Source organism: Equus caballus, chromosome 2 (genome assembly GCF_041296265.1).
Source record: "Equus caballus isolate H_3958 breed thoroughbred chromosome 2, TB-T2T, whole genome shotgun sequence".
Classification (NCBI taxonomy): Eukaryota; Metazoa; Chordata; class Mammalia; order Perissodactyla; family Equidae; genus Equus; species Equus caballus.
In genome coordinates, this window is record NC_091685.1 from 46,883,676 (window position 1) to 46,903,338 (window position 19,663).

A 19,663-nucleotide genomic window follows, 5' to 3' on the forward strand; every position below is an offset into this window, starting at 1 on the left:
GCCATCACTAACTGAACTCCACACCTGATGTCGGGGTCACTCTCGGTGGTCTGCCTTCTATGGGTTTGGACAAATGTGTCAGGTCAGGTGTCCACCATTGTACCATCATACAGAGTATCCGCACTGCCCTGACAATCCTCTGCTCCCCGCCTATTCATCCATGCCCCACCCCCCGTAACCACTGATCTTTTCACTTTCTTCATCGTTTTGCCTTTTCCAGGATGTTGTAGTTGGCATCAGACGGAGTTGTATAGCCTTTCAGATGAACAATTGTTCTTTCACTTAATAACGTGTATTTAAGTTTCCTCCATTTTCTTCTGTGGCCTGAGAGCAAAGCCCTAAAAAGTGCTAGAGGTTGGGCTGGGTGGCTTCGCCCTCCTCAAGCCTGGCCCTCCTCCACTGTCCTGGTCCACCTCACTACCCGTCACCCAAAGGAAGGGCTGCCCCGGGCCATTCTTCAGTCTCATCCCGGATGCAGGGTCTCCCGAATCCTGCCCAACAAAGGAACCAGGACACCTCCCACGACCCACCTGGCACCGCCTGTCCCTGGCAACTGTCAACCAAAGATCAGAGCCTCCCTCCAAGGAGGAGAGGGTCATTCTCAAGGGCACATCGATGGAAATGGGTGAGGCTGGGGAAGCTGTGCCCGCTAGACACGGCTGCAAGAGGGAGGGCCTGTATTTTTATGTTATCCTCCTTTTTTCCTCTATGCTCGCACTTTCCTTGCCTTCCCACGAGCTCCATTCTCTATCACACACCTCAAGTGATTCTCCCACTTTAGCTTGCCACCTGGGATCCGGCCATGTGTCAGCTCCAGTGCCACCTCCTCCAGGAAGCCTGCTGCAGTAGACTGCATTACTGTCCCCACCTCCATCCCCTCTGCCACAGGACCCCATCCCTCCCGGGAGAGCCAGAGCTCATTTTCCCACCCCATGAGGTTGGCAGTGGCCACACGGTCAGCAGTGGCTGATGTGGGCAACAGCAACAGTGTACCCCTTTGAGCCGAGGCCTAAATGATTGCATGCCTTCTCCTGCTTCTTCTGCCCTCACCACAGAAACCTCACGCCCCAGACAGCCCAGTGGTCCAAGGAGGACGACAGACTGTTCAGAGCCAACTGGACCCAACCATCAGCTCGGACCCAAGCCCCGCTGAGCCCAGCCTAGATCAGACAACTCACACTCGTGTGAGGGAGAATCAGAGAGTCTTGTTTAAGAGCTGGTAGTGTTTGTTACACAGCATTATTGTGGCAACAGCTGACCGATACACCTACTTCCAATTACTCCAGGCCAATCCAGTCCTGCCTTTCTCTGAACTCAACTGTATCCACAGTTCAGCGTACTCTGAACTCGATTCCTGGAGTGTCCAGATTCGCTCCGGCTCTGTGTCTGAGAGCAGACAGCAGGCAGACAGGGGAGCACAGCACTCAAGAGCACTTGCTTTGGAGTCCTGCCGGCTGCACTTGAAGCCGTTCAAAGGGCCATGACACCAAATGTCACTTACACATGCGATTTATTTCTTGGCTGATATCCTTTCATTTTCCGGCAGGAAAAGAGAAGCACGGAATGGCTTTTTCAGTTCACCTTTGACCCTTTCTTTGATCTGCAGAGTCCTTCTCCAAATGTACTCTCCTTGTGACACATTCTCTCCTGAAGTTTGTGAGCTTCCCTCCAGCCAGATGCAGTTACAGATGGAGACGCACCAGCACAGCACTTGTGCTCCAGAAACAAACTTTATTATTTGAAATCCCAATTCTGCTCTTTGCTAGCTACGTGACCTCAGGCAAGTGTCTTTGTCTCTCTGAATTTTAATTTCCTACTATGTATGATTGATAGATTCATAGTAGCTATTCTGAATGGTTATTGTGGGTATCATACATATATATATTATATACAATAGATTATATTCATCAGAGAGGCTGCCATGCCACGGAATCGTATGGCCTCAGGCAAGTCACCTAAACTCTCCGTGCCTTAGTCTCCTACACAGAGAGGTGGGGATAGCAATACTCGTACGAGGTGACTGGGGTAAATGAGTTGATGCGCATAAAGTTGCTGGTGTAACGCAAGCATTCTATAAACAACAATGACAACATCAATAATAATAATAAGTACAGCAGCAGCAAGCGGGTTTGCAGTGCCTGGCCCACAGGGCTGTGCTCTGTAGAGGACAGGCTCGCCAGGGGCAGGCATGGCCCAATGCCACTTCTCCTCGACCCCGTGCACCTGTCTGCTCTCCTGCCTCCCCCCTCACACCCGTCCCGGCCCCCAAGCCTAAGCACAGGGTGGCATGGTCAGCCCCACAGCAGCACGACCTAGAAGGTGCTGTCGGAGCAGGGCAGAGGCTGGAGGTGGGGTGCCTGCTGCTGCCTGGCCCCACCGGGGACCCCCATCATACCACCCCTGTGGTGTCAGCGTCTGATGCAGGAAGCCAGTGCTGCACCTCAGAGGGGTCGGTGCGTGGAAGGCGAGCTGGGATGCTGATGGATCTGCCCGTCCCCAGGCTGGGGCAGGCGCCCACTCGCTCCTTCTGGCAGCAGGTGTCTTCTTACACAGCATGGGGAGGACACAGCCTTCCCTGAGGGGCCCTGCCTCCTCCGAGAGTTCCCACTCACCAGGCAGGCCTCGGAGACCCCCATATGCAGCTGGGAGGTGAGGCGCTGCAAGCAGGCGGCTTCCAGAAGCTCCAGGCAGACCTGGGAAGTGACGGAAGGTTCTGCTCCCTACTCTCAGGACCAAGGGCCTGCCCAGGGTCCCACCTGGAAACTGCGTGCCCACAGCAGGTGTGGGCCCCTGGGCTCTGAGGGGAGCAGCTGCACAGCCTGGGCCCCCAAGACCTCTACGCGGGACACCATCTGAGGCACGAGGGGACCTCGGGAGGCTGGCCCTCCCTGGAGGCCTGGGGCGCTCGACCTGCGCCCCCAGAGAGAGGGGGCACAGCTCGAAGTGACCAGGCTGTTGGAGGGCCCCACTCATGCCCCAGGGTCCAGAGCCCCTACTCACACTGCTGCCTTTTTCCCTGGAGACGGACAGGCCACCTTGACAGTATGTTTGTGTAAAAGCAGATGTCGGCATTATATTCACAATCATAATAATCCCACTAAGGAGACCCTGCAGGGCCCTTAGAGCCGAGGGGACCCCTGCGGTCTTCCCCTTTGAAAGCAGAGGTTGTGCTGGGAGGAGACGATGCCCCACCCAAACCAATGACGCCCAACTTCGCCGAGGTGTGTATCTGTGCATTTAAGGCGGGAGACACTGGATAGGCCCAGAGCGGATGTATTTTTCTCTCCTAATAGTGCGGCACGATTTAATTAACTCACTATTGTATCCACCTGAAGATTACTGAGTTTATTGACACCACCATCTGGCTCCTATAAAGCCGGTAATGTAGATAATAAATCCGCTTCATTACCCGGGGCCAGCGAGCATCCTGCTCCCAGCCGCCTCTCCCAGCGCCCTCCTGCAAGGGCCGCCCCAGCACCCTGAGGTGTCTGTGCGTCCCTGTGAACTCTGACCCCTGCAGTGTGATGACGACGCCTCGGAGGCAGGTGTCCTGACACTCAAGGCCTCACCAGCCCCCTTACCCCTAGTCAGCAACAGCAGCCGCAGGCCCTAAGGTCCATTCAGCAGGCCCCAGAGCCCCGCACTGCGTCCAACGCTATCTTGTTACCGAACTTAATGCCCGTGCAGGGTGCTCAGTACTGATTATCTCCAGTTTGCAGAGGAGGAAATGGAAACGCAGAGCATCCAGGTTCAAGGCCTGGGGCCACGATGTCCAGGGCAGAGCCATGTTCAAAGGGTGGGGTGGGGGTGGGACAGACCCGGCCCAGCCTCCCTGGGCGTCCAGCAGAAAGGAGACAGTCCTTTCACCTACTTTCCAGGGTAATGCGCATTTTCAAGTGTTGAGTGTGTCCTTTGAAACTGGTGATGTTTTATCTGCCCCTGAGATTTAAATTTGGGCAGAAAAATCTCAGCAGAGGGGTGGAAGTGGGCCTGGCCTCAGAGAGGGGTCCCCAAGTCACCTGCTCTCACACACCTGCCAGGGGCTGCCTGCCGGCTCCCTCCTCGAGGACCTGTGTCCCAGGCTATAGCCAGGAAGCCCTTCATGAGGGACCCTCCAGGGCCAGAGAGAAAACCCAGTTCATCGCTTTCTCACTAGCAAAAAGAGAGGAAAACTTAAATTCTCATTCCTCTGGCCACTCCCCCGCCATGGGACCCCTGGGCTTGGGCCAGGTCTGTCCGAACCACGCCCCTCCGGCCTGCTTGGAGCCCTCGCATCCCCAGGTGAGGGCCGGTGGAGCTGAGACGAGGCCTCTCAGACACAGGTCCCGTAGCAGGTAATAAATTACTGCGAAGGAAATTAATTACCTGCACCTCTCCCCAGCCTCATCTGATGGTTTAAGCAGATTTCAGAGATTCTTATTTTGGGGTGGGGGGAAGTGCAATCAACTCAATTTAGAGGGGGACAAAATGCAAAAAGGTGACATTTATAACGTCATCACCCAGCTGGAGCCGCCCATAACTCACCCTCAGAAACACAACCAGCCCATTAATCACCCTTATCTGTGGGGGAAGGGGCCACAGTGCCACCGCCCCACCCCACCCCCGCCCCCGCCCAGGGGGGCAAGTTCAGATGCCGAGAGGTGGTCAGAGTCCACTTGGGGCAGCCACGGAGGAGGCAACCGGAGCTTCCTGGCTGCGGCCCCTCCCAGCCTGATTTTCTGCCCCCGGGCACCAGAGCCACCAAAGTCACGCCCAAGCTGCCTCTTCAGATAAGTGTCAACAGTTGTGAAAACGGAGGCCTCCCGGGAGGGGGAGGGGCAAGGAGCCAGACACAGGTCGTCCCCAGGGAGGCGGAGGGTCCTTGGGGCCACTGGCCCAGAACTGTCTCAAGAAGGAGACCAGCGGAGGCGGCCCCTTCCGACGGTCTGCATCTTGGCCCCATTACACCTCTCCGCTTTGCGGCCTTTGATTCAGCAAAATCAAGGATGCAAACTTCTTAGGAGTACTTAGTTTCCATGGCAACCGAAGCTGACCTCAACATTATTGTTCTCAAGAGGGGACTGACTTTACTATATGTTCATTCACTGAATTAATGGACTCCCGGCTCTTTTATCAGCGACTCCCGAACAAAGGAGAGAGACGCGTCGTCAAAGGGCTTTCAGCCACTGTCCAGCCTTTTGTCCCGGGCTTACTGCGACGAAGCCAGTCTATTCAGCCCGAGATTATCAAAATCAACTCGGGGCTGTCTCTGTGGCAGCTAAACACACTTTGATTTCATAAAGACATAACTGATCCCACATGCAAATTAATAATTGCGATTGCGGGGTTCTTCGGGCTTGGGGCTCCGCTGTGATTTTTTTTTGTAAGAAAGTGCATTTGTAGGTAAACTGCAGTTGAGTGGGGGCACCTGCTTTGGGGGCTCCTGAGTGTTGCTGGCTGGGAGAGAAAGAGGAAAGAGAAAAGGATTTCTAAAACGGAACCTGGCCAGCACAGGCAAAGCGCAGCAGGGAGAGCCCAGCTTACTCTGGTCCCAGTCGGACCAGCGGAGCCCAGCGCCGCACATCAGCACCGCAGTCGGGGGCTTCGGTGTTTCCGGGTCTCCCCATCTCCTTCCAGCCGCATCCCTTTCTCTCTCTGCACCCCCGAACCCCTCAGCCACTGGGAAAATACCTCTGCTTCCTCCAAGAGAAGAACAATGCAAACGAAATAAACCACTAACGCGACACTGAGCACAAACACCTGGCCGCACAGCGCTGTGCTGAGCTGACATGGCCCAGCAAGGCCAAGAACCAGCCACCAACTGCCAAGTCACGGCTTAGACCTCGGGGTGTGTGGCCTTCTCACGTAATTGCTGCACAAAAGACACTTAGCAGCGGCCTGTCCGGCTCCACTCCCAGCTTCCCAGTGCTCCCTGAGCTCTCCTTCCAGGCTCCGGAGTCCTCCTTCACTAGCCCCCAGGTCCTCCTGGGAGGGACCCAGGAGACCTCTGAGCCCGTTAGCAGAGGCATTCCGCACGGGCAAGGCTGTGGAAACGTCCACACACGGCCGCCCAGTGGGACAGGCCACACTCCTAACATCCAAATAATCATTTCACAAATTATCATCATTATCAATCAATCACCCTGTTTGGACAATGCCAGCCTGGGCTATCAGATGACTTTTATGACCTGTAGCATTTTGTACGTAATAACGGGGAGAGATTTATGGACCCATCACCTTCCCTCTTCCAGCCGTAGGACTTTATTAGCTCCATTTATTTTTGACTCTCCTTCTAAGCCTCGGCCCTCCCCACCCGTCCCCGAGCGCACTGGCTGGGGTGGCTAGTCTTCCAAGCTTCGGGAGAGGCACTTTGTCAGTGCTCCGTCCTAGCCCTACTGATGCAAATTCCCGATTTACTTATTTTTTGGGGGGCGGGGGGGGGGCAGTGGACAAGGGGAAGAGAAGAAAAATAAAAATAAAGAAAAAGGTCACTTCCCTTTGTTTGCATTTTCTCCCCGGTTGTACCGTATTAACTCGTCCTTCCTTTTCAAGATGGTCAAAGAAAACAAGATAAAGTGGGACAAAGGGAAGGCTGTTGGGGGCCTTGTGTTTCCCCTTTTCATATCACCAATGAGATTGAATCAAAATTCTTTTTAGCTGATACCATCTCCCCGGGTGGACTACACTCTTGTTAACGGATAAATTCAAGCCTTCCAGAAAGTCAAAGAATAAATTTAAGCCTTTTGCCAAATGTCTATCCTATTGGATTTTGATAAGACGGCCATTGAGCCTTAATAATGTCTTCCATCCATTTTCAGCGGGCCCTTAACACGGCTCTTTATTCGTCCCCAAAGCCTCTTCGCCCGGCCTTTTTATTACAGACTCTGGCGGGCTCTCCAGGGAGCCGGGCGACCCGAGTGATGGATGGACAACAGCTAGATTATCTCCCGCAGCTGTTTGCTCTCCCGGAGCCCGGGGCTTCCCTCTAAGTAAACAGAGGCTAAACAGACTCGGCCAGAGGGAGCAGTCCCAGAGGTCCCGGCACCGCCGCTAGAAAAGCCGACACAGCCCGACCTGCGGCCAAAGTGACTTTGGGGCAAGCGCGGGAGACGCGCCCTGGCCGCACACCGGGGCGGGCGCGAGGATGCGAGGGCACCGGGCCGGGGCGAGCACGGGCCTGAGTCTCATCAGCACCAAACCTCCGGGCTGCGCGGCCCGAGGAGGCGCCCTGGGGACAGGGGGCAGTGGGAGACGGAGGAGGATGCAAGAATTTGGGGATGAGAGGGATGGAGACGGACGCAGGAGACCGCAGGGGGCACACGGCAGACTTGGGGGGACGGAGGAGACCAAGGGACGCGCGAGACTGGGACGCGAGGGATGGAGAGGACCGAACAGAGGGGCGCAGGCGGGGAGGCGCTATGGAGGGTACCCAGGGGCGGGGCCGCCCGCCAAACCAGGAATGGCTCCGCCCCCTCTGGAGGCGGGGCCAATGCTGACGCTGCTCACAGGCTGCAGCCACTGTCACTCCGACGGGAGCCCCGCCCCGCACCGCAGACCCCGCCGCGCTGCAGGCGGGTGTGGGCGCCGCCAGCCTCCCGGGGCCCGGGCAGCCTCGGCGGTACACTCTGAACTAATGGGTTCTTCCAGCCCCTTCGGTGGCCTGGCTCTCTAGTGCTGAGATTGTGTGACTGCCGCCACCCACAAAATACCGCCTTTCCTGCATCTGTGTGTCAAGCCACTGACTATATTAATTACCGGTCGTTACCTTTCACTGATGCAGATAAAGAACAGGAGGTATAATCGTCCTAAAGATGGATAACTGAAGCTTGGAGATGTCAACTGACCGACCCAAGGCCGCACAGCGCCCCATCATATTTTTAAGGCTCCCAAATGTGCATGTCTTTGGGGAGGAGAGGCCCTGTTCAGCCAGACACAAAAATCCCAGACTGAAAACTGATAAACTGGAGTCTAAGTCCCATTACCAAGGAATCCACTACGTTAGTCTGTAAACTAGCACACTGAGGCATGTGGAGTTATGTGATAAACATACATACAGCCACAGCTGTGAGGAGCACATCTATTCGTCAGGTGGGACCTTCCGTTTGGGAAGAAGGTCAAACAAACACTGTGTTTCCTTGTCTTTCCGGCCCCTCTAGGAGCCATTTGCCTCCGCGTTTTAGCTCAGGTCTCTCTCTCAGTCCAGCCTCCTCCCTTGGTCCCTCCTGGAGCGACATGACCGGATGGGTCCAGCTCTAAACACCAGGTGTAGGTTTGTAGCCATCCCACCGGCGTGAGCTTGGGCACCCATCCGCTCACACTCGCACACCCTGGATGTCCATGATGTCTAAGTTTGGTGCGGAATGGAAAAATCCTGGGATTCAGTGGACAGTGGAGGGCCCTGCGGCAGCTTCCCAGAGTGGGGGGAGGGGTGCGGGAGGGGTGGGCAAAGCCCCCTCCAGGCAGCCCCCTCAGACGGGAGCCTGCAGGGAGGGGCCCGAGCTGGCAGTCACAGGCCTGTTCCGAAATAGAGGGCCACCAAGTCTTCTCTGGCTCTGGTGCCCAATGCCTCCCTGACTCTCGGGCCACCATGGGGGTCAGGTCTGTTCCGATTCTGTGTGGACAGGGAACCTGGTCCCTCTCCGACGGGCCTGCATGCCACGGGACTCCTGCACCAAGCTGGGCAGTTGTCAGCGGGTCCTGGCTGCATGGCACCTTGCACCCATCCTGTGAGCATCTCTCAGGAGGGACCTCTGGGCCACGTTAGCCAAGGTGCAGTGACCCCACGGTTTATAAATGAGAGAGGCCACTCAGCAAACAGCGCCGCCCCAGGGCACAGAGGACGCGCAACCCTTGTTCCTGTCCCGTCCCATCTCGTTCTGGCTCTGAGGCATCCAGCACTTGCCTTCTGACAGCCTCAACATCACACTTGACCCTTCGGACCTCTGCCTGGACCCTTGTACCCTGGCCCGGCAACCGACTACTCATCCCGCCTCTGACCTCTGCCAGGCCACCCTGTTGTCCGGAGACAGCCCTGCCAGACGGTCAGTTACGTGGCAGTGGGACAAGTGACGTTCTCACGGTCTCTCCAGGAGCTGAGGCTGGAGTTGGCTGTAGGTGCCTTTTCGTGGGAAGTGAAAATACCTCAATTCCTTGAGAAGCGGGAGAGCTGTGTAAGGTCTCTTGCGTAAGGTCTTCCATTCTTTCAGGAAACACGAATTCAGTCAGAGAGGCAGGAAAAGGGAAAGGGTGCTGTCGGGATTGACCTCATGGCGCAATGAGAGCGTTTGGAGGAAGGAAGGCCTCAGGCCACCCCCGGGCAGTGGGACAGGGAGCCGACACCTTGTCCCAGCGTCTGCTCAGACCACAGTCCCTTGGGGACGGACACAGACCGTGAGTTATGCGGATGAACGAGGTAAAAAGGTCGCCCCTGCCAGAGGTCCTTCAGGAGGTCGTCGCAGGGTCAGAGGAGGTCTCCCACTGCAACGTTTTCTCCAAAATCAATGCCTCTGGGGTTGAACCTGGATAGACGGGGCAGGTCGCCTGTCCCTTACAGATAGGTCTGCCCAGATGGCAGGTCCTCCACCCCCTGTCCGTTATGGAACACTGCCCAGATGCCCCGGCTCTAACCATCGAGCCGAGCTCGCAGAGAACTTGGTAAAGTGGCAGAGCTGTTCACCTCAGAGCCGAGGAGGGGGCCTTTACTCCACCTCGAATGCTCAGCTCAAGTCACGGCTTCAGGCTCTCCCACGAGCGGTTGACAGAACCCCGCAAGCACATACTCTGTGACTGTGGCAGTAAGAGCTCAGCACTCGAGAGGGGCTGGATCACCCCGCACCCACTCCTCTCTCCACACCCGCGCCGTGCACCAAGGCCGTCTGTGCGGGAGGTGTGGATGTAACTCTCTGCTTTGCCCAGGGACTTTGAAGCAAAGATGCTAAGGGAGAGAACACTAAATCTCCTGGGAAACCCCAAATGCTAGATGGGCTACCATGTGTGAGTGTCTGTGTGCTTGTGTGTGTTGGTGTGTGTATCGTGTGTTTGTATGTGTGTGTCTGTGTATGCATGTGTCAATTCTGGGATGACCAGAACTCGATGGAAGCTGAGCTCCAGCTGACGAACGGCTTGCAGGTTTTGGAGATCTGGATGGGATCTGACCCCTTCCACCGGCAGCCTAGCCTGCAGCGTGCACACGCAGCTGTGCGCCCACCTGTGCGCCTGTGCTTTCCTCTGGGGATGTACGTTTTTTGCGGCCTCGTTGGCTCTCTGGATCTTTTAACGGCAGCGTTTCTCAGCCAGCCATCATCCATCACAGCGGCCGAGTGGCCGATGATGCCCACCGGACACCCCCTCTCTCGCCCGATGGTTCGCTTATTTAACACTGTGCCCACCGAGCCCTCTTTGAGGCTGAGGACAGCAAAAGGCTTTGTTGAATCTGCAGCCAATCGTGTTTCTTTTCCCCTCCATATTCTTTTCATGTGAGTACCCAGTGAAGATAGTTAAATAAACACAGCCCGCGTTTATTTAATTTCATGCATCTGCGTGGCCTGAGGCCTTCCCTCAGGTACAGGGCTCTCCTCATTCTCGGGAATTAGAACAGTTCAGTGAAGTGACCCCCTACCTGCTTACAGAATGAAAATAAGCATCCGTCCTAATTACGTCGAGATCACGGTTCTGTGCACGAGCCTAGGGCCACAGACGACACATCACTCATGGAAAGACGCCGGCCCGCCATGACCGCCTATATGCGCATTAGCACAGGAACCCATGGGGACGCGCAAGAAGGCGCAGAACCAGCTGGCCTACCTTTTGGATGCAGCCCTCCTGTGTCGACACTTCCGCATCAGTCAGCATTTGCTGCAAAACAATTCGAAAGGGGTTGTTAGTTTCTGATCAAACACCGTTCTCAAGCTACAGGGGCTATAAATCGTGGGGCACACTAGGTGTTCCTGAAACAGTAAGGGTGAGACCTCCTGGCTTCTCCAGGGGCAAGAAAGCTCTCTGCTGAGAACGGGGTCCTTTATCCCGAAAGTGTCTCCCGGTTTGTTGAGAACGGTAAGGAACCCCCGGGATGTCACCTCCTTGGAAAGGCAGCTGGGTCCTTACAGGGACAGGGCCAATCTGTGTGGCTCACCCTGGTCCTTTAGGAACTGGGCACAGACCCCTGCAGAGGGGTCCCAAGGCCAGCACATATTATTAGGAACAGTTCAATGGGGCACGAGGACATGCTGAAATGTGGAACCGACTCTCCCGTTTCCTCTGAGTTCTACCAGCAGCCAGGCACTGTATCCAGGAGGATGCCGGTATGTGGGCAGCCCAGGCCGGGTGAGCAGGAGGAGGTGCCGTCTGGCCCAATGGGGCTTGCACTCTAGCTGGGGAGGCAGAGCTCAGAGGAGCAACCAGATTCGTCCTGGGACTTGGTCAAGCCATGCCCCAAGGAGAGCCGCTGTGGAGGAGGCAAGAGCAGAGGGCAGAGGGCAGAGGTCGGCAGAGGTCAGCAGGGCCTGACTGCTACTAGAGGCCTCGGAAAGGGGATCTGATGCCATCTCTCTCCTGCCTGTTTGGCAGATCAGAGGGGCAGCATCTTAGCTTGCTCTTTGTCCCGGACTCCTGGGAGTGGGATGTTTCTCCATGACTTTTGGTGGAAGCTTCTCAGAGGGAATCAGGCTAAGGCAGAAAAGCAGTGGTGCCCACTGTCACAGACGCACCCTGGGCTGGCCCTGGACGACCCCTCCTCCAGCAGTGGGCTGTGGGCAGTGCCGGGCACTCCTGCCCTTCCCTCTGCCGGTGGACACAGGCTTGGGACAATGAGGAGAGAAAGTGCCAGCCATTCCGCGTCTTTCTTCTGCCTGACGGTTTCGACTTAGAGCTGTCCCCAGCCCAGTGCTGGGGAGCTTAGCGTTTTGCCTGGCCGGCGTCTCCTCTGAAAAACCACCAGGTTCCCTTCCCGAGAGGGGCAGCATCTCAGTGACAGGCCCCAGGACGCTTTCTAAGCTAAGCAAACTGACAAATTAGCTGTATAAATGGGATTTTCCCTTCTGGGTCACAAGAGCCGCACAGAGTCACATGTATAAATTGGAATGTCATTTCCATAAGAATAGAGACCAAGATTGAAACTAATATTTGAAAAAAAATGAGAAATGGTGTTAAATTCAGGCATTTTTATTTCCCCTTCCCTTAAAATTACTATTGCCCTATCAAATTACAAGCGTGGGGCCCAGAGTGCCCGCAATGCCCATGCAGGCCAGGCGAGAGGACCAGGATGCCACGTTCCAAAACGCTCACGAAACTGCCCGGGCTCAGCTGTAATAACAGTAAGTCGTATTTTTAAATGTTGAGAATTCTAACCAATTGGGGATTTTATATTTCTCTTTTCTGAAATTGTGGTTTGGAAAGCGGCTATAAGTGGAAAAAAAGACTGAGACAGAAAAAGGTGAACACCCCAACGGAGACCCTGGGAAGGTCCCCCCCAGGAGAATCAGCAAGAGACCAGGTCACCGAATGCTCTGTCCCCACTGGGCCTGGGGCTGAGCAGGCCCTGGGGAGAGCAGCCTCAGATGCTGGGGGCTGAGCTCGGCCAGCGGGCAGGCCTTAACTGCCCTCCTGTCTGTCTGCTTTTCACCCCCGAATCCAGAGCCAAGACGGCCGGCCAGAGGCTTGGTCAATGCTGAGAGAGAGAGCGAGGCTGACCGCCTGGATCTCAGAAAAGTCTGCGGCTTCAGGAAAGGGCTGTGCTCACCAATCCCCAAACCAGAGAGGCCATCCCGGGGCCGCCTCCCGGAGCCCTGGAGGAAAGAGTCGGACTGCGGTCCTGCTGCAGGGCACCCAGGCCCACCCTGGACGCGGTCACCCACAGAGACTGAGACCACCGTGAGCATCGTGCAGAAGTGGGGGCTCCATGCTCGGGTCACGGGGCCCCTGAGCCGGGCAGAGCTCTGGCCTCCTCACCCTGCCCCTTGTGGGGGCGGGGGGGGTCTCGAACCAGGAGAAGAACATAATTTTTCTACGGAGCGCAGCCTCCAGGGCACAGGATGAAACCATGAGCGGGGCACCCCTGTCCGGAGTGACCTCCCTTCTTGGGAGCTCTGCTTGAGCCCAGAGCCTGTCCCTGTGACTCAGGCGCAGACGCGGAGCTAAACCAGGAGGCGGCCACCTGGGGCCTGGTGGTGCCTGCGCCTCACATTCCCCTTTCACCCCACTGAGTTAGTCGAAGGAGCCCCTACCCTACGGAACCGCCATGGAGGAAGCCTGGGCCCCTCAACCAGGCCGGAGGCCACTCTGGTCCCCTGCCGCTGCTGGGGTCCCTTCTAGGGAAGAGGCTGCAGGGGCCTCCTGTACGGACACCCGGTCACCTTGCAAAGCCCCAGAGGGCATGTGAACGTGTCAAGGGTACATGTGACTCTTTTTGAGGCACAGTTTACAGCCTGGCCTTCTCCAGCTGCAGCCAGGCCTGGCGATCACATTCCCACGTGGGCCTTGCACTTAGTGACTGGGAACACCAGCATTGGTTCCCGCCGCCCTGTGAAACCGCCTTTAGAAGAGGAGAGAGGTTCGGGGCTGTGACCTGCCCGCGGCACCCAAGGCGGTGCCGGAGGCCAAGTGCTGAGCTGTCTCGGGTGGAATGCCTCCTGGTTTGGCTCCAGCCCCCGGCCCCAGTCCAGGGCAGAGGCCCAGGTCTGGTGAAAGGGTGCCCCCATCCCATGGTGGCCCTGGGGTTCCCCGAGAGTAAGGGGATGGCTGGGTGTGCTCCCCGCAGTTCGTGCTGTCACCGAGCCTCCTCCAGCATTGGAAGTGTCTGTGCACTGTGTGGTGAGTCAAAGGCTGGGGCTGAAACCAGAACCAAGCCTTCCCGGCCCTGCCTGCCTTGGGAGCACATCATTGAAGGAGACACTGTTGTCTCTCTGGCGTCCCCAGAGAAGTCAGTGCCGCCTGCACAGGCGCCGGCGTTGATGGGACCGCGCCTCGCAGGCCCAGGGGCTAGAGCCTGCACACCCTCGCCACTCACGCCCCCATCCTGGAGCCAGGGAGTGCTGGGTGTTGCCTGGGAGTGGGCCTTTGCTGGCCTCTGGTTGGACACTGGCAGGCGGGCCCCTCCTCTTCCCGGAGGAGGAGAAGGTGCGTTGCCAGGGCTTCAAGCTCTCTCCGTCCCAGTGTGCAGATCACGGAGCACTTGGCAAGAGCAGCGAAGTCCCCCCATCACTTTGAGGAAGGGCCAGCCAGGGGAGACCCCTCAGCCCTGCATCCCTACCTCCGGAGCCCTCCGGTCTCCAACACACTCCATGCTGGGCCCCAGGGTGCAGCCGCCCACCCTCTGCCTGCTGGCCCCTCTGTTGGAGTGCACACCACTCCCGCTGCGTTTTGGTCAGCTCTGTCTTCACTTCGGTTTTTGGTGGCCCTGACCTTCCTTTCTCCCCGCTCCCCATGACCCCTTCATGGAGAGGGGGCAGCTGTGATAACCAAGCAGGTTCTGAAGTTTGCAAGGCACATCACATACACCTTGGCTGTAAGCTCTGGGGAGTGTCCCCAGGGAATATGGCTCATGGTTATTTCCTTGGGGGGTCGGGGTTCCCTCAGGCCAGTGGTGGGCTTGAGGTCAGCCAGAAAGCGCAGGAGTGGGTTTATTCTCCTCTGAAGATCCGGAGGCCGTCCTGGAAACATGTCTCACAGCCCTAGGGAGTTAATGCTGCTGCTGGACTGAAGCTAAGCCGCGCCTGCGGGACGTGGAGAGTGTCCTGGGACAGGAGGCCCAGCCTTGGGAGAGAGGCAGCTGGAGGCCTGCCTGCTCTGGGCTCCAGACAGCACACGGCTGCCTCTCTCTCTGATGACGGCACAGGCCCTGACCCCGAGGTGGGGAACCCGCGGTGGCCCTTTCTGCAGCCTGGTTCCTACAGGCTCCCTGACCTGCATCTGAGGCACCACGTGGACCACTCCTAATTCATCCAGAAACCCTTGGTCAAAACCAGCATGAGAGACTTTCCAAGGAGAGCTGGCCAGCACCCCCGTGCGCGGTCCAGGATCGGTCACTCAACCACACTGGGAAGATGGGGCACAGAGTGAGCACCACACCCCCTTTTTCCCAGATCTTTGCTGTCCCTTAACACAGCTGGCTGCTGTCCAGGCCCGACTGTGTCTCACAGGCCTAGGGCTGAGGGTGGCAAGAACCACCTTCGTGAGAGGCTGACAGTGGGCAAATGGGATGAAGCATCCCAGGAAATCCATTGGTGTCACCACTTCAGGCCCCTGTTTCTATCAGGGAGAGTCCGGCGAGATCAGTGCCCGGTGATGGCTCCTGGGAGCCTGTGGTCAGATGGGGACACACAGACGGACCTTTAAACCACACCGTCCTTAACAGGTCAAGATGCTACACACAACACACCAAGCCAGAGACGCCAGATGGAAGGAGTGCATCCGTGCAGGGCGGGGCTGGGGGCAGGGTCTCCTCTGCTCCCTGGAGCCTGGTCCTCCCCTCCCGTCATGTCATGCGCAGGGTGTGGGTGCCCTGAAGCCTGGCTGTAGGACCACACGGGGCCAGGACAAGCCCCACCCAGTCACATGATGCAGAGAGAGGTGGGGGCATTAAGCCCAACCTGAGTGGTGCCCCCCCAGAGGAAGCCATTGCCGATGACCTTGAAGAAAGGAGGGCCCTCCTACAGAGGGAGGTCTGAGTCGGTTCCAGAACTGCCCTGTTCCGGCAGCTTCTCTGGCCTGCCCCAGTTTCACAGCCTGTCTTGGCAGGAATGCACGTCATTACCTCTGCTGGTCACCCACCGCTGACCTCGGTGAACACCCGCCGGACGCAGCCCCTCTGGAGCCTCCCCCCCCGGCCCTCTCCCCTGCCAAGGCAGCCGCTTTGCTGAACAACCTCTTTATTTTGCTGGTGAGCCCTGAGCACACGCGTCGCTGGCTGGTCGGCTGTTGGCAGTGGCTGTCGCTGCTCTCAGCCCCATCTCTGCACCCGGCAAAAGTATTAGGTGTGTTTTGATTAAGCATTTTAGCCAGAAAAGCGAGGTTTGCCCTCTGGCGTTTCCCTTCTCTTGCGGGTATCAGTGCCAGCACTGAGCTAAGTGGGGTTGGTCAAAACATCTTTTTTGACTCTTAAAATAAATACCCTCTGTTCTCCAAAAAGTCAGCGCAGAGCAGACGCACGCGCAGACATCTCGTAGCTCACAGCTCCGGAGCTCTGGCATGTCCCCCGAGGGGGGCTAAGCTTTCTGGTCGGTGTCACAAATGGATCTCAGAAGGTTTCTCTCCCTTCAAAATAATCTGTTATTAAAGTATCTGAAAACACACCAACAGGAGGAAACCCTGACGGAGCCCCAGCCACACGGCTTCCAAAGCCAGGGAGATGTGAGTGAAGCCCCGCCAGTCTGGCCTGCCGCCCAAGAGGTCACCAAACGCTCTCGTTCACTGACCTCTTGTTCTTGGCCTTTGAGCTCAGACCTCTCTCTCTGACCTGTTTCTTTCTTGTCCATTGCTGAAGTCGCTTGTTTGTGCCCAAAGACGTGAGTCTGGGTCTAGAAGTGGCTAAAAACTGATTCCAAGAGGCCTCCCCTCGAAGCAGCAGCCACGGGCAGACTCTGGGCTGCCTGCACAGCTCACTGCGTGGGGTGGCCACAGGGAAGCACTGGGGCTCACATTGTCCCAGCTCTGAGCCTCACTCTGCTGCCCTCGGGGAGACTGAGGGCCCCAGGGGCTCGGAGTCCTGCTGGGGACACAGTCTAGCAGGGGGGTCAGGACGTGGCTCTGTGGTCAGCTGCTGCGGACTCACAGGGCCTGCCCTCTTAGCAGTGATTTAAGCCGTGCCCTCGCAATGGGCCCGACGAGCTGACCATCGGCGCTCACAGGACAGCCAAGTTCCACGCTCCTCTCTTCCTCGGCAAGGAGGCCACCGCCTCCCTGGTGCTTCCTGCTTTCTGGGAAGTCGGACTTTTTCAAGAACATTCTCATCCTTAATTTCCTGTCCAAATCGCAGTCCTAACATGGCTGCCACCTCCCTTGGTGTAAATGCTGCATCGACGTCGTGACAGCAGCCACAGCCGGGTGGTGGCGGGATGGCGACGGCAGCGGGCAGTCTCTCTGGGAGCCCGAGGTGTGGGGGCCTGTCCCAGGAGCCTCGAAGGTGCTTCTCACAGCAATCCCGGCCGGGTGGGAGCTGTTACTACCCTGCCTTGGCTTTTACAGACAGGAAATGGGGGGTTGGAGCACAGGGCAAAGGACAGATAGCCTGGAAGTGTTAGAGTCTGCGCTCCGACCGTCCCGGATCCCGGGCTTCTGCTCTGGAGGAGCAGCCGGCCCTTGGGCCTTGCATCTGGCGGAAAGAAGCCACACACCGACCCTTCCGACGAGACTCGCACCTGAACCCCGGCCAGGTCCCCTCACCCCCAGCAGGCCCTCCCCTCGGCCAGGCCAGCGGCCGTGCAAGCTGGAGCCGAGCTGGGTCGTGTCCCATTGGCAGCTGCGACAGGAACCGTGGCGGGCGGTCAGTCACTGGCCGACCCGCTCTGGCTCCCACAGCAGAGGCTCCAGGGGTGTTGACACAAGCTCTTGAGCTCCCAACTGGGAGCGGGGTGATATTTATTTATTTTTTGCATTAAAAAAAAATCAGCTTGGCCATGTTTGAGCTGCAGAAATGATTTTTTTGAAAGGCGCCTTGGACACCGTTTTTAGCTTTTATGCCTAAACAGATACTTCTCAGTTCTTTCAAGTGAGATCTGCCCAATGAATGGAGCCTCTCTCTTTACTCCTAAGAAAAATATTTACACAGTCAAGTACGGCACGAAAAAGGACCCAGGCTCCTTCAGAGAGCCCATCCCCGAAATGCATATAGATCTCCAGGCGGCTGTTTACATTCCCAGCTGAGGTTCCTGCGCCTCCCCCCGCCCAAAGGCATTTCCCCAGCCTCCCACTTGGGAGCCTGAAGTCAGGGGTTTGTCCCAGGACCCCTTACTGAGAGCCCACAGCAGTGTCCCACCTGCCTGAAGGACAGCAGGGTCCTCCTTGCAAACCCTTTTTGTGGCCAACAAGAAAACCTGGGCTCCTCTGCCTCTAGGCCCTGCACAGGGAGCCAGGCCCTGGACCCACCCCGGCCCGCTTTCCCCAGGGGTATCCCCGCTGAGACCTCGGCTGGGCACAGGGGCGTTCTCGCTTGACCTCTCTGGAGTGTGGTGGGACCTTCTGCTTCGCTCTGGCTGCAAGAGCTAACGATGGGGCGGACACTGTTTTCCTGGCCAGCACGGCTTTGCACAGACCCAGAACCTCTGGGCACGGTTTGCCTGATGTCAGACGTGCCGAGAACACTCTGTTCGCTGGCAGCTCTCCGTCCATGGGCACGCGCCCCTCTACTGGGTACCCTGCCCTGCCTGCGGGCACTCTGGTGCCTGCATCTTCCTTTCTGCAGGACGAATGACTGATAGAATGAATGAATCCCCGTCCCTGGGTCCTCTCTCCAGGTTAGATGGTCTAGTCCCCTCTAGTCCCCCCGAGGTCACCTGAGGGCAGAGGGACAACATCCTTCAGACCCTCATTTCGTAAGCAGCCAGTGAGCACCTTTTGTCTACACTGCCCCATGAAAAGTGACTTGGAGACATTTAAAAAGTCTCAAAACAGCATGGATTCCAGTATGAGCTACCTTGGGGCAGCGGCAATGGGTCAAACCCATCTGCTCCTTCAACAGGACGGACATGAAGACCCTGGAAGGTGCCCCCAGACTGCTGCGGAGGAGTCCTGAGTGAGGGGCTGGCGGGCACAAGGCCTTCAGGAGTGGGAATTCTGAAGCAGGAGGTGGCAGGTGGAGGTGGGCAGAGGAGGGGAGGGGGCCATGGTGGGGGGGGGGGGGCGCCACAGGCACAGGCGGGGCGGGGGCAAAAGAGGACGCCCAGAAGATGGAAGAGGCAGCCAGGTTTGGAAAGGCCTTGGGGCTGTGCGGGGGCGTCCTTGAGTGCGAGTGGGGTTTCGATTTGCCTCTGAGGGTGAATGTGGACACTGATGCTGGCAAGACAGACAGACAGGTACAGGGCGGAGAGAAGGAGAGGAAGGGGTCTGCAGGGTGGGGCAGGGGAGAGCGGCCTCGTAGGCCCTGGCCCCTAAGTGGTCGTAGTCCTCCATGGAGCACGTGCGCATCTTCCCTGTTCAGCTGCCTGGTGGGGTGCCACGGTGGCCTCCAGGGGCCAGAGACCAGCCCACTGGGCCCCCAGTTCCCCAGCATCAGCTGGTACCTGTTGGAGGCTGACCAAATGGACAACGGTGAGATAGAGGAGGACAGAGGGTCAGGTGGGCCAGGCGCCATGGTGGGTGCTTGGCTCACACTAACACATAAAAACCAGAACAAGCCTCCAAGAAATGGCTGCCGGCACCAAACCTTACAGATAAGGAAGAGGCTCAGAGAGGCAGAGGAACCTTCCCACATGTGCACAGCTGGTGAGGGTGGACACAGGAGTCAAGCCAAAGCTGTTGGCCCTGCAAGAGCAAGATGAGCACGCCCGTGGGGCAGGGCCTGGTCGGTGGGCAGGACAGTGGAACCCCTTTCTCGATGAAGACTGCAGGCAGCACCGGTGTGGACCAGGCTGGCCTCTGATCCTAGGTTCCCGGGCATCCAACAGAGCATGGTTCCCACTACAACTGTGTATCTTCCTGATAAAGCTCCCGGAGAAATACAGGCCATGCCACCAGCCGGGAGCTCCCCAGGTCC

General features: G+C 57.5%; 1 protein-coding gene across 11 annotated transcripts in view; it reads right to left on the bottom strand.

Annotated features, from left to right (window-relative positions):
• PRDM16 (PR/SET domain 16) overlaps positions 1-19,663 on the bottom strand; it is a 347,636-nt gene that overhangs the window by 166,148 nt on the left and 161,825 nt on the right. For all 11 annotated transcript variants that reach the window (XM_070254598.1, XM_023627521.2, XM_070254569.1 and 8 more), the window contains one exon: positions 10,783-10,833. In XM_070254598.1, the coding sequence (XP_070110699.1) occupies positions 10,783-10,833 (51 nt within the window). The remainder of the gene's footprint in view (positions 1-10,782; positions 10,834-19,663) is intronic.